Here is a 15,619-nt window from a genome sequence, read left to right on the forward strand (position 1 = left end):
TGCTATAAGCAATTTCCATTTACTCCAGTGAAAATTTCACAAATAATACTAATAAATAAGCAAAGTCTTTCATGTGTTGGCTATCTAAAAGTGGATGGCAAAGTCAGAAACTAAATTCCTTTTGGTTTGGAAACAAAGCCACTCATTCATTCACTAGTTCATCTTAAAAATAATTGAATAGTGAATACATACATAATTTTGTTAATAAATATGTCTTATGACACTAAATGGAAAATGACAAATAAGGTGATTCCAGTGAAGTATGATTGAGTTCAATGACTAAAAGATACATAAGGTTTTATTTACAAAGGGTTAGAAAGGGTCCTGAAGGAAGCGATATTTGAGGGAAGGCTAGAGAGTATGTTGTGTTTATGAAACTATAAGCATTAGAATTCATGGCATATGTAGGAGAGTCTTTTGGTTTGTTGAATTTCAGCAAGTCAAATTATATAAACAGGGACATGGAAAGGTTTTAAGAAATAACATAATTCAATATTCTCATTTTACTTCTAAGCACACTAAGCCCTTTACTATACATGCTCAGAGTTCTAACACAAAGGTAACCGACACAAGGTGAGGCTATCCTTAAACACAGAACGGAACACTCTTTTGTCGACAAGTGAAAGCAGCTGAGTGCCACCCTGTTGTAACCGCTCCCCTTAGCAAACCTCTAACCTTCACGGTGTGACTGATGTATCACCTGCTACATCAGATACTCTACCAATTACTTAGAGAAGCCACCTCCAGCTGATCTGAATGATACCCACAAATGAAAAAAAAATATGTGAATTATGTCTCCATTTCATTCTCTATGGCTTTATCAAAAATACTGGAGATAAAGCTATATTTAATACATAAACACAGTTAACTTATTAGTTAACTCACGTCTTTCCTCTTTAAACCCAGCTCTTGTTCATTAAATTTAAAAAAAAAAAAGATTAGATGTAGCAGCTGTTAAATGATTCTTAAATCCCCTGCAGATTTTTGCTAAACTTTGGATAAAAGCTTTATTATCTAAAAGTCACTATTATTAACACATTAACCATAGGACAACAGTAGAAGTGGTAAGGTTCTAATGCAAGGCAAAAATTTAAAAAACATGTAATTCAAAAAGAATTCCAATAAATAAAACACTATTTCTTTGTCCCCACATTGAATACAAATGTTTTGAAGGCAGGCCAGTTCTCATATATCAAGTGACAGCAATCTTTTTGTGAGGAGGTATTAGAATTCTGATGTAAAAATTCTACTTCAAATAGGTATGTTATCATCTTGGACTTTAGAAATTTTACATATTTCTTGAGTATAATGGATAGAAAGCAAAATTACAATAAATTTCATTATTTTTAAGAAGAAAGAAGTGTATCAATTAATAAAACAATTCTCTATAGCATTTCCTAAAAAATAGCAAGTTTATAAAAATATTTGTGTAGCTCTTCAGGAACATACATTATATAAAAGATGAACAAAATCAAAGACTTGAATGTTTAATATAATAGTTCATTAGGGTTTGATGTCCAATTTTTAAGAAAACCACAAGAAAGTTGAAAACAGGAATAACAAATATATTAAAATAAGAATTTAAACATGAGGGAAAGCAAATAAAAATATGAAACACATATACTCAGACAAGCATTTAAAAGGATACAGAAATTATTAATAGTGATTATTCTGGGCAAAAAACAGGGATTTTATTTTTTATGTTATGTATGTGCCTACTGATTTATGTATCACTTCTGTTAATTTTAAATACTTCCTTAAAATCATGTTCCATTATTTCTTTTTTTAAGCAAATTAAGTACACAAGGATATTTTATATCTTTCCACGATGGTTTTCCACCAAAAGTACATCAGAACCCTTACAGATAACAGATACTACACACTTAAAAATCAGTAAAGATGGACGGTAGATCTCATATTAACTGGTCCTTCAACAATAATTTTTTAAAAGGTGTATCAGAAACAACTATAGAGTTTTAAAAACATAAAGATGCCTCAGTCCCATCAAAACTACTGAAATAGAAAGGTTTGGAAACCACCAGATTGGATGACCTTTAAAGTTCTTTCCAATCCTGAGGCTGTATTACTAACAGCTATTCTGCAAACCTTTAGGATCTAACCTGTGCACAGAGTAAAAATATCATTCCTGTAATACAGGTAAAGGTCCTTTTCCTCAGGACGACACACTCTCATTACCGACTTAGACAAACTCACGGAAATAAACTGAAGATTAAAAACACAACTCTAGTTATTTTGACATAAAATCTGTAACATTTGCTACTACTGAGGTAGGAATTGGGGGAACTAGTTTTAACGTAAGCACCAATTACTGCAGAGGTACTAAGGAGTTAGTGTGGCCAGGGGCATGGTTGTGTATTATTGCAGTGGTTCTCTATCCCAAAGCAATTATAAATGGCATTTCCTAGTGAGTCATTTAAGTCTTAGCACTTTCCCCAGCCTGTCACTTCATCTACATATGTCATTTTTGATCCAATTATACTCAGTGCCCTTTGTTATCTAAAATTCTATGACTATTTTAACTCCTCTTCTTATATTCACAAGTGAAATTCACAGATATTTAGAAGGATTTCAAAATTACTTTTAAAACCTTAACATCGATACAAGTGGTAATAAAAGCAATTAATATCGTTATATATTTCAATATGCATATGCTGAGGTACAACTACACTAAAAGATAAAATGAAGCAGCCAGTCCATACACCAACTTAGAATTAATTCATGCAAAAGGAAAGAAAAAGGTGAAGGAGGGATTGAGGGAGGAAGGATAGGAAGTATAATTGTGCTCTTAAAACTGCATATATGAGAGCCGGCACCGCGGCTCACTAGGCTAATCCTCCGCCTTGCGGCGCAGGCACACTGGGTTCTAGTCCCGGTCGGGGCGCCGGATTCTGTCCCGGTTGCCCCTCTTCCAGGCCAGCTCTCTGCTATGGCCCGGGAGTGCAGTGGAGGATGGCCCAAGTGCTTGGGCCCTGCACCCCAATGGGAGACCAGGAGAAGCACCTGGCTCCTGCCATCGGATCAGCGCGGTGCGCCGGCCGCAGGGTGCCAGCCGCGGCGGCCATTGGAGGGTGAACCAACGGCAAAGGAAGACCTTTCTCTCTGTCTCTCTCTCTCACTGTCCACTCTGCCTGTCAAAAAAAAAAAAAAAAAAAACCTGCATATATGAAATACATAAAATCTTTTCTATTTATATAAATAAAAGTTTTTAGAAGGCCACTTTAAAAGATATTTAGCTTATTTTTACTTCAAATTTCACTGATTAATTTACTTATTAATGCCTGAAATTACTACTCTATTTTAAAATAATACTAGTCTGGTTGTTTTTCTTGATATCTAAAATTGGCAAAAATATTACCATATTGATGCACAGACATCACCTTGTGATAAAAACTAAGCAAAATTTTGTGCATAAACATTGTTTTCGGTATTCTATTTCCAATAGTTTCCTCAAATAGACTCTGGAAATATGTGAAACCTGTCTGTGTAGTTTGTGATGTGAGATTCATTTCTGAGTCAGCTGTAAAGCAACTGAGCATACATACCAGCTCCCACAGGCTTTATGGTTCCCATAAAGAATGTTATGTTAAACAAATGCAGAACAGCAACCACATTTTCTATTATTGAACACAGAATGATGGTGCCAATAAATAAACAACCCTAATACATAAAAAAACATCTGAAAAACTTCATCTTCCAAGCACACATATCAAATGTGTAACACAAAGCTTTGCACTTGCCTGGTACTAGGCCGCTTCTGCAGGGCTTTATCCAGGATGAGAGAGGGAGCACTTCTTCTCCTTTCTGCTAGTGTTTTCATTTTCTGTTGAGGAAAAAAAATCAAATGGCTTGTAAAGGAAATAAATATTGATTTTTAATGCAATTCACCAAGTTTTGTATCAACTATCTTTGTCTAACAAGGAGCCAACAGTTTCATTATGGAGGGACAACTATAACATCTAAAATGGAAAAGTAACTGTCAAAAAGTGTTGTAGGCTAAATATTTTTATAGACAGAGAATCAAAAATGTTAAAAGGGAAAGGCACCACAGTAACCATTGTTACTGCTTATTATGTGACTGGTCTTAAGCTAAAGACTGGACATGCTGTATTTCATTAATGCCCTAAAATGTCATCAGGGTAGATACTGCTTTTCTCTATTTCATAGTCATGATAGGACCTAAACTGGGCTTTAAGGAAGGGCTTGGAGAGATCAAAGACGAAGCAAAAACAGTTAAAGTAACAGCATAGAGACTGGAGTGTTACATAAACATTTAACTGACATTTAAGTTTTGCTTTAAATTTGAAAATTTACACTATTGAGAATCCTTTCTTCCAAAAGGATTTTTTTTTTTTTTTTTGGTTATTGTTGGAACTCAAAAAAAAAAAAAAAAAAAAAAGACTGACCGACTGACCAACCATCTTTCTTTGCTTGTGGTAAATAAGCAGAAGAAAAACATGATAATTCAGGTATTCTCCCAATGACTTAAAATTTGTGGCCAATGAGGCATTATTCAACTTGAATTACCCAGAATTTATTCTAAATTCAGTCTTATATATTTAATAATTCTAGCTACAACCAAAGAATCTGCTACGAGAGATATATTAGTAAAATTACAACACAGTCACAAATAGCCCTGAGTGAAGTTTAGATTCTATCACCAAAGCCATTCTTCCTGCCATACCCTTTCACCCTGTCCAGTCAGGGGTCTCACTCACTGCCTGAGGGCCTGGGCCAGCCATGCTTGGGAACTGGACACTGCTTTAATAGGAAACATACAAAACTAACTAGCTGTTTTCAGTATCAGTATCTCATTACATGATTCAAAGAAGAACTGATTCTTAGCTACTAAAATAAAACCAAGATCCTAGCACAGAAATAGATGAAGAATCATCCAGCTGGACTTCCTTGGCACAATTCCTATGCCACAAATTCACCTTGCTCCCAGGGATCTCTCAAATTGTTGTCACCTCCACTCTAGCCTCAGTATTGCTGTTGCCCTCATTACTTTTCAGGCTCAAATGTGGAAACTAATAGTCCCCCAATATTCTTAGCAGAGCCGAGACAGCAGGTGAAACAATTACATGAAATAATAAGAAAGGACAGGAAACAAATGGGTGAAGAAGAAAATCCCAACCATCCCAATCAGGAATTACTAATCATGAATCAGTTCAGGCTGGTTTACCTGTCAAACATTTTTGTGTGATGTGTATTTGGCATTTTCCTTTTAGAAAAACAGCTCACAATCGTCATCAGACTGATTTCAATACTCTATTTACTACAGCTTGCAAACCCCATCTCATTTGTTTCCATTAGTCACACCTCTTAGGACCTCAACCCACAGGAATCTAACATCCTGATACTAGTATGACTGCAAAGGTTTTAAGGAGAAATGCAATCTAGGACACAACTACTCGCACTGCGAGGTAAAACAGCACCTTCCCACGTGAAAAGCCTCAGTACTGGAAGATTACATTGACTCCACTAAGAAAGGTGACAGTTTGCTCACAAGCAGCAAGATATGTTTTTGATTTTGTGTAGTAATCTGTTTCCTCTTCAGGCTAGGTCTGTTCACCCCATCCTGATTCTCTTTCTTCAGGACCCATGTACCACTCTGATGTCTGAAATGTGCCCAATCCCCAAAGCTTAAAGCTTCACCTGAGCTGTGGGCTCTGTCTGCTTTGACCTCAAGGTCTGCCAAGCCATCCCAGTGGGGGCTTCCTGGACTTGTCTCAGCAGCTTTATGTCTGCCTCCCTCAGGACTCTGATACCACCACCAGCAGATTCAAGATCCTACACTAGATCTTTATTACACGATTTCTAATTCTGAGCTCCTTGGCTTTCGGATTCATGAAGAATCTGGAAAAGGTTCAAAAGACAAACATAAAGTAACTTAAAATGTGAAGAAAGGACTCCATGGGGAAAATTAAAATGATGCAAAATTCTTCATTTGGAAACTAATAAACTTCAAATTACTGTGGAACTATAATATGGAGGCAGTTAATCATCTTCTAAGAAAGCTTAAATAAAAAATAAATGAGGCTAAACCGTAAAATGAGAATACAGAGTGACCATGGGTAGTCACATGTACAAAAGCCACAAACTAAACTGTACATACCATTTCAGAAGGTTCAAAACCCTCATAAAATGGATTCTTTAGGAATCCATGGAACCCAAATTCAGGAATCTTCCGATATAAGAAAATATTTTGCAGACTGATAGTTCTAAAAAAATGAGAATGGTAATCAGAGAAGAGTGATGGGATGGGCATTTGGCCTAGCAATTTAGGCACCATTTGGGATGCCAACAGCCCATATTGGGAAGCCTGCATTCAAGTCCTGGTTCCACTCTTAATTCCAGCTTCTGGCTAATGTGTACCCAGAAGCAACAGGTGATGGCTCAAGTAGCTGGGTCTCTGCCACCCACAAAGAAGTGGTTGAGTTCTTGGCTCCTAGCTTGGCCTGGCTCCAGGTGTTTGTGGGCATTTAGGGATTAATCTCTGTTTCTTGCCCTCTGCCTTTCAGTGAATATTGTCTTTAAAAAAAATGACAAATTTTCTTCTAAAAAGGTGCTTTTAAAATAGAAGTTTTTCATGGAAATCTAATGTAGAAGATCATTTGCAGGTGCAGTGAATAAATGGTGTTTTCTGAGTTATTAAATTGTCAAACATGTAAGGGGTCAAAGGGTGAATGCATTCACCTCGTACAACCGGATTAATATTGAAAAGCATACAATCAAATTACAGTCAGAATATTGGTTCTATTTGAATAGGTCCTGTTGTCTGTACTCAGATTTCTTATGTCCACTAACAACCCAAGACAATTCAGTCACTTCTCTGGGCCTCTATTTCCTTGCCTACACAAAGAGAATATTTAACTACATACATCCTCTCTTAGGTCTCTTCTATCACAGTCATGCATTAAGTGTCCACCAGACATTTACTCTAGATATGCAAGAAAAGTTTACAAATACCACGTATTTAGTATTCACAGGATTCACTTTTCTAGTAAGTAAATATAACTGGCATTCTCTCTCTCTATACATATATATTTAAGTATTAATTCAGTCAAAATAATTTTGCTCAAAAGCACAGCAAAATGAAGGGCCAATGGCAACTTCAAAACAAATTCACTGATCAGTTAAAGATCTCTTCTCAGGCAAAAAAGACTTGGATTTTATTCTTGTTTATAACAACAAAATGAAATATAATACACTGAAATAGAATGAGACTGTTGATTCCTTTACAAATGTATAATAGTACAAACTTGTCAGGACAGGTTGAGTTTATGCTTCTACCAACAAATTTCACTGCTATTCTGGAACAGGGGTAACTATGACTCTTTGCTTCATAACAAAACAGAAGGTAAACTTCAAACAGTTTATATTTTCTTCTTTAGCTTAAAATCACAGTTCTCTGGGTGGCTTTTCAGAATTTGCAAATGTTTATGCAATTCATAACTAAATGACCCCATAGTTGGTGCCACCTTGTGATGGAGTGTTTTTTAAAAAGTGGTCTTTCTTCTCTGTGAGTGAGATCCCAGCAGAAAGAATGGGCCATCAAAGAAAGAGATACCTTTCTCTGAAGGGAGGAGAGAACTTCCACTTGGACTATGGCCTTGCCTAAATAAGATTAAATAAGTTGGTGAACTCAAGAAGCTTCCATAACCTTGGCAACTCATGACTAGAGCCTCAGGTGATTACTGACATCATAAATAAGAGTGTCAATTGTTAAATCAACAATGGGAGTCACTGTGCAACCACTCCCCATGTAGGATCTCTGTCCTTAATGTGTTGTACTATGTGAATTGACGGTAAAACTGCTACTAAAACAGTACTCTATGCTTTGTGTATCTGTGTGGGTGCAAACTGTTGAAATCTTTACTTAGTAAATACTAAGTTGATCTTCTGTATATAAAGATAATTGAAAATGAATCTTGATGAAGAATGGGATGTGAGAGGGAGTGGGAGATGGGATGGTTGCAGGTGGGAGGGAGCTTATGGCGGAGGGGAGAACTGCTATAATCCAAAAGTTGTACTTTGGAAATTTATATTTATTAAATAATTGTGAAAAAAATCTGAAAAAAGTTCATAAAAATTACATATCATGAAAAGTTACGCATGTATTTCAAAATTTTTACACCAATATAAACATCTCCTAATTCTATTTCTATTAACATTTTGGAATACCTTGATAGGTACAGATATTTGAATGACGTATTAAAGGAATCTGTTAATGCTGAAAAAAAAAGTGGTCTTTCAAAAAGAATTGATAAACAATGAATTAGGCAAAAAAAAGTAAATTAGTCTTTTGGGAACGATTTTTTTAAGAGATTTATTTACTTGAAAGGCAGTTACAGAGAGTTAGAGACAGAGAGACAGAGACATCTTCCATCTGCTGATTCATTCCCCAAACGGCCACAGCAGATGGATGGGCCTGAGCCAAGCTGAAGTCAGGAGCCAGGAACTCTATCCAGGCCTCTGGTGTGAGTGGCAGGGACCTAGGCACTTGGACCATCATCCATTGCCTTCCTAGGTGCATTAGCAGGGAGCTGGATGGTAAGTGAAGCAGCTAGGACTTGAACCAGAGCTCCGATACGGAGATGCCAATGTTGTAAGGTAGCAGCTTACTCCACGGTGCCACAAAGCCAGCCCCAGGAATGATTTCCTTGATACTGTACCATTAACTTAGTATTCAGAACTAAACAAGAACTTTATGTGAGCTAAAAAATAACAAACATGAGGTAGCATCTGTCTATACTCCTGCCCCTAAAAGGGAAAAGATGAGGAGGCTTAAAAGAAGTTGTAAGAGATAATAAAGAATGATTAAAATTAGAAAACTACTATCTTTTTATAAACAGCCATTTACTGGGGAAGTATAATATGGACATTAGAGAAATTAGATCAAATGCCAGTAATTCATTTTTTCTCTTAAATTTAATAAAACTGCAGTAAGTTTCCAACTGTTCTGAAAGCTGCTTTCAATTTGAAGTCATTTTAACTATATATTCAACTCCTTGTTTCCCTACTTTGCTTCACATAATTTCAGTAGTAACATTTCAGATTATATTATTTTAGATATTATTTATCTTTCTGCTCCTTTCTAGAGAATAGGAACTATATATCTTCTTTCCAAACTTTCTACCTCCCATCAACAATTATTTTCTAAACTTCAACTCTGTTGTTGAAGCAGGCCTATTATTGCTTTCTTAAAGCTTAGTATAATATTTCATGTAAACTATATATTAAATGAGTATTTTTATGTGAGCTTAAGTAGAATAAGCAAGCAAATATTTAAAAAATTAATTTCAAAGGCAGAGAGCAAGAGCCAGAGTGATTTCCTATCCACTGGTTCACTCAAATGCCTTCAACAGTTGGGGCTGGGCCAGGCTAAAGCCAGGAGCTGGGAACTCAATTTGTGTCTCCCATATGGGTGACACGGACTCAACTACTAGTGTTATCACCTGTTGCCTCCCAGGGTCTACATTGGCAGGAAGCTGGAACTGGAGCAGAGCCAGGACATGAACCCAGACACTCCCTTCTGTGAGCATCTCATGAGGAATCATAACCCCTGTGCCAAATGCTTTCCCCTACCTCAATCTCAAAATCCATTCATTCACATCAGTAGCACCATCCCCAAACACACATAGAAATATAAGTAAACCTTTAAGAAGTTCTGCTGAAATGGCATCATCGGCATCATTAAGGAAAATATAAGCATTTGTAACGGAACTAGGTGGTGACAGTCATACCTGTACACTGCAAACTGTATGTTTTGAACACAGTAGTGCATGACTTAGAGTTTTCACACAGCAGATTCCGAACAGTTACTAAGTGAATGCATTAACATTGCCTATATTAGGGTACCTTAAAAAGTTTGTAGGAAATAATTAAAAGATAAGCTTACTTTGGTGAAAAAAAATTGAAATCCATGCATATGAAGTGCCTCCAGAAAGTTCATGGGGACAGGTAATCAGTGCAGTGGTTAAGTCACCACATGGGATACCGATATTCCATAATGGAGTGCCTGATTTGGAAAATAGCTAATTGGGTTCTTTTTTTTTTTTTTTTTAAGTTATTTGACAGATAGTGAGACAGACAGACAGAAAGGTCTTCCTTCCATTGGTTCACCCCCCAAATGGCCACTACGGCCAGTACTGCGCCAATCTGAAGCCAGGAGCCAGGTGCTTCCTCCAAGTCTCTCATGCGGGTGCAGGGGCCCAAGAACTTGGGCCATCCTCCACTGCCTTCCCAGGCAACAGCAGAGAGCTGGTCTGAAAGAGGAGCAACCAGGACTAGAACCCGGCACCCATATGGGATGCTGGCACTGCAGGCAGAGGATTAACCAAGCGATTCTGATCCAGGTTCCTACTGGGGTATACCCTAGGAGGCAGCAGTGATGGCTCAAGTATTTGGGTCCCTGTCACCCATGTGGTAGACCTGGATTGAGTTCCAGACTCCTAGTTTCAGTGTTGCCCAACCTAGACCGTTTTAGGCATCTGGGGAGGGAAACCGTGGATGGAAGATCTTCTTCCAGCTCTTTCTGTGTTTTTATGCCTTTCAAATAAAGTGAAAATAAAAAAAATTAAGCTTATGAAAATGCACATAATAAAGAATTATGCAGGAGATTTGAAATTTGTTACACCAATGTAAATCTGCCTTTTAATTTCATTTTCATGAGAACTCTTTGAAGTGCCTTGTATATAAGATTTTAAGACAGTGTTCCTATGCAGGGAAATGAAGTTATAAATTGGTAATTGAAGAAAAAAGTTTTATTTTCAACAACTCAGAAAACATATTTGACATAAAAAATATGTAAACTCTCCTTGGAATTTTAGCTTCATGTCAACCAAGAGACATAGCTATTTTTGGAACTTCTAAATCATTCTGAATCTGATCATTCTTACTCCTCACAGTGGTTAAAGATAAATAAACCATGTCAGAGAAAGGAACAAGATGAAAGATTCAAGTCAGAGGTGAGCTGCAATTTTTCATGCTTTGATTTGTCCCAGTCATCTTATAAAGAAAAGGAATTTAAGTGAAATGGCATTGAAGCCACTTTTAAGCATTTAAGAGGCAAGTGTTTGCCTTTTAAAAAGGGCTTTGAGGAAAGCTTTTAAAGAAGTCTTAATTTTCAGGGCTAGAGAAAAATGTTTATCAAACTTACAGATTACCTTATTTAAATTTGACTATTAATCTTTTTGTGGCTAGTCTGTGAAATTTAGTGAGCAATAAGATGCTTCTTTCCTGCCTTCCCTGCATGCCTACAACTTACTTGTGGAGCCATACTTAAGTTATTGAACAGTTATACTTCAAAGACACTGGCTTTGTAAGGGAAAAAGTACTTTTAACCTGGCACCTTACTTCTGAGCCCTGTCATCACAAGGTTTTGGATACTGGGTAAGCTAAAATACCTGGCTGTTGTCACCTTGGTCTATGGTAAGTATGATATTCTACTTATTCATAAGTTATCCACCCAGAATAAGTACGAGCATTTAACTAAAACAAATGTGGTAATGGTATAGTATACCTATGCAGGGATATAACTTCCTTTCTGAGGTTAAGAAAGAAATCATTTTACTTTTAACTCTTTTCCTCTTTCCAGGAGACAATTATCACTTTGAAATACAATAAACATAAGCCGGCGCTGTGGCTCACTTGGCTAATCCTCCACCTGCGGCACTGGCACCCCAGGTTCTAGTCCTGGTTGGGGTGCCGGATTCTGTCCCAGTTGCTCTTCTTACAGTCCAGCTCTCTGCTGTGGCCAGGGAAGGCAGTGGAGGATGGCCCAAGTGCTTGGGCCCTGCACCCGCATGGGAGACCAGGAGGAAGCACCTGGCTCCTGGCTTCAGGTCAGCACAGCGCACCGGCCACAACAACCATTTGGGGAGTGAACTAACGGAAGGAAGACCTTTCTCTCTGTCTCTCTCTCTCTCACTGTCTAACTCTGCCTGTCAGAAAAAAAAAAAAAAAAAAAGAAATACAATAAACATGAGAATTTATGTAATGTAGAATGGATACCAAACTAGAAGTCTGCCACTCAATTTCTCAGATTCTCACTAAAATGGACATAATATCAGCCCATAAAGAATCAAATAAAAGTATTTATATGAGAGGTCTGTAAAAATTTCATGAACAGGATAATGCAAATTTGGGGCAGGCATCCAATGCAGTCAACATTTGGATGCCTGCCTTCTGTACTGTGCCTAGGTTCCAGTTTCAGCTTATCCAGTTCCCTTCCAGCTTCCTCCTAAAGCACACCGTGAGAGGCAGCAGATGTTGGGTCTCTACACAGAAGATCTGGATAGAGTTCCAAGCTCTTGGCTTCAACCTGGCCCAGACCTGGCTATTGTGGACCTCTGGGGAATCAACTACCATACTGAAGATCTCTTTCTGACTCTATGCCTTTCAAACAAAATGCATAAATAGAAAAATAAACATTTTAAAAGATAATGCACATTTTCCGTAATGTTTTTTTAAGTCTCCTCATATGAAAAACCTCTGAAATAAAAATCAATGATGGGGCCAGTGCTGTGGCGCAGCGGGTTAACGCCCTGGCCTAAAGCGCTGGCATCCCATATGGGCACTGGCTCTAGTTCCGGCTGCTCCTCTTCTGATCCGGCTCTCCGCAATGGCCTGAGAAAGCAGTGGAAGACGGCCCAAGTCCTTGGGCCCCTGCACCCACGTGGGGGACCCAGAAGAAGCTCCTGGCTGCTAGCTTCCGATCGGCACAGCTCTGGCTGTTGTGACCAATTGGGGAGTGATCCATGGGATGGAAGACCTCTCTCTCTCTCTCTGCCTCTCTTCTCTCTGTGTAACTCTGACTTATGAATAAATAAAATCTTTTAAAAAAATCAGTGATAATGTAATAAAAACAGCTTTAAAATACATAAATACAGTATATAAAAATGATATTTGAATTTCTCAATATATTATTGTTCTGTAGCCTGCACTTGCATCATGATGAGCTTCCAATCTGGCTACAGATATATACTTTTTTGAGATTTATTTATTTGAAAGGCAGAGTTACAGAGAGAGTGGCAGAGACACAGGGAGAGATCTTCCATCTGCTGTTTCAACCCCCAGATGGCACCAACAGCAAGGACTGGACAAGGCCAAAGCTAGGAGCCGGAAGCTTCTTTAGGGTCTCCCACGTGGGTGGCAGGAGCCAAAGCACTTGGGTCATCATCTGCTGCTTTTCCCAGGTCATCTCCAGGGATCTGGATTGGAAGTGGAGCAGCCAGGACTGGAACTGGTGCCCATAGGAGATGCCTGTGTTGCAAGCAGCAGCTTTACCCGTTATGCCACAATGGATTTAAATCCACCAGTTTGAACCTTTGCTTATTATTTCTTCTCAGTGAACACTGACCATCTCTCCTCCAGGGTGTTAACCAATGCTCTCTGCCAACCATCCTTCATAGGGCAGGTTTTCACTACATTTTCACCTAATGGCCTACATAAAATGATACTATTTATACAATGACAGCTAAGATAAACAAAAGGATACTCTAACCACCTTAGTACTCAGTTGCCTGCCTGAGGGCCAAGGTACTGAAGTTATCAGACGCTTCTCCCTTGCCTGGGAAGCTCTACCCTAGCCCCTCATTTTCTTCATACAGTGTATTATCAAGTCCATAATGGCAAATAAAGAAACAGTGTTTCCACTGAATAAAAACAGATCCAGTGGCCTGTGTGCTGTAGCAGGTAAAGCCATCTACACCGGCATCCCAGCTGCTCCACTTCCAATCTAGCTCCCTGCTAATGGCCTGGGAAAAGCAGCAGAAGATGGTCTAAGTACTTAGGCCCCTGTCACCCACATGAGAGACCCAGATGGAGTTCCAGGCTTCTGGCTTTGGTCTGGCCCAGCCCTGGCTATTGCAGCCAACTGAGAAGTGAATTAGGGGATGAAGTGTCTGTCTCTCTCTGACTTTCACATACATACATAAATATTAAAATCAGATTCAGGTGTATTTGTATTTAGACACAGAATCTCAAGGCCGTGTTCAAGAGGATGAGTAGAAAAGACACTCTTCTCGGTGTAACTTAGGATCCAGGTAAAAAAGGCAGGAAAAAATGCATAGAGCAGCTGGATTTTCCTGATCTTTGATATGTGAGCTGATTAGGGTACACACACATTCCATTTTCAGAGTCCACACAAGTGACCAGACATCCAAAAACAGGTTTTACATTTCAGTTGTGCCATGTGACAGGTGTCTGTCAAAATTAGGTCAAGGCTGTGCAGCACGGACATACAGTGCTGATGGGGCCACTTCTGCTGTTGGGTAGATATTTCTAGTCTAATCTAAACTTGTCCTAGATAAAGAAAAGAAGAGTGAAACAAAATTATCAAATAAACCGGGCTGTGTCGCCTACATGCCCAGTTACTGGTGGCTGCCAGGGCAGCTATCCTCTGCTTCCTTCCAGCCTCCCACACGGCAGCAGGGTCTTCCATGAATAAACACAAGCTAAAAATCACTTCCACCCTAGGGTGCGGTGCGCAAGGAAATTGCCCCAGGCCGGCGCTGCAGCTCACTAGGCTAATCCTCTGCCTGCGGCGCCGGCACCCCGGGTTCTAGTCCCGGTTGGGGCGCTGGATTCTGTCCCGGCTGCTCCTCTTCCAGTCCAGCTCTCTGCTGTGGCCCAGGAAGCCAGTGGAGGATGGCCCAAGTCCTTGGGCCCTGCACCCGCCTGGGAGACCAGGAGGAAGCACCTGGATCCTGGCTTCGGATCAGTGCAGCGTGCTGGCCATGGCAGCCATTTGGGGGGTGAACCAATGGAAGGAAGACCTTTCTGTCTCTCCAACTCTGCCTGTCAAAAAAAAAAAAAAAAAAATTGCCCAGGTACCATTATCACATTGGCCATTCTCTCCTCAGGTTTTCTGCACACTCCAGGGCCTTGGAAATTCTTGTGCTTTTCAAAACTATAGAGATATCAACAGGAACGATCAGGAGGGCAAACTTTTCCTTCTGTGAAAGTGTGTTTGAGGTTTTCACCAAATGCTCTAGAGACATGTGGGGTATGAGTCATGAAACACTACTGAATCAAAACAAAATGCACATATATTTCCTCAAAACACTGTATATTATATGAGAGGAATTCAAAAAGTTCATGGGAAATGTGTATTATGAAAAAACTATAAAGGGATTTCAAAAATTCTTGCACCACAATAAATATTTTATCCCATTTTCGTGAATTTTTCAAGTACCCTCATTTGACTCTATGTATTATGAGTGTATATACACACACACACACACAGAACCCTGATATTACATACCTATTTTGTGACAATATAAGTTGTGTTTTAGTTTAGTGGAAATTTAAGTTGAAATCTAGTGTATTTTCAGCTCCAAATATCTTCCAGGATGGCAAGCCTTTTAATTACATATTCTTGGTAGGTTTTAGTGTTTTTATGAGCAGAAGATGTCACTACTCTGAAAAGATCAAACAGTAAGTCCTGGATAGAAGGATAAGAACCGTGAGAGAATTCAGACACCTCAGTTACGGAGCAGCAAGGATTTCATTTTCTGTAGATACCATCAATTTTCATACTTCTCAGACTACTGAACATGTTCCACCTTTTGTCCTACAGACCTTCACCAACTCA

General features: G+C 38.8%; 1 protein-coding gene across 7 annotated transcripts in view; it reads right to left on the reverse strand.

The window, feature by feature from the left end:
• The window catches only part of ARHGAP20 (Rho GTPase activating protein 20), a 133,993-nt gene that overhangs the window by 107,325 nt on the left and 11,049 nt on the right, over positions 1–15,619 (reverse strand). For 6 of the 7 annotated variants that reach the window (XM_070077928.2, XM_051849486.3, XM_051849467.2 and 3 more), the window contains exon 2: positions 3,759–3,841. In XM_070077928.2, coding sequence (XP_069934029.1) covers positions 3,759–3,838 — 80 coding nt within the window. In that variant the 5' untranslated portion in view covers positions 3,839–3,841. Of the gene's footprint in view, positions 1–3,758; positions 3,842–5,676; positions 5,701–15,619 lie in introns of those variants that run through there. The other variant, XM_051849449.3, reaches the window with a different exon arrangement.

This window comes from Oryctolagus cuniculus, chromosome 1, assembly GCF_051225735.1.
Source record: "Oryctolagus cuniculus isolate XC-2025 breed Fujian yellow rabbit chromosome 1, ASM5122573v1, whole genome shotgun sequence".
Taxonomy (NCBI): domain Eukaryota; kingdom Metazoa; phylum Chordata; class Mammalia; order Lagomorpha; family Leporidae; genus Oryctolagus; species Oryctolagus cuniculus.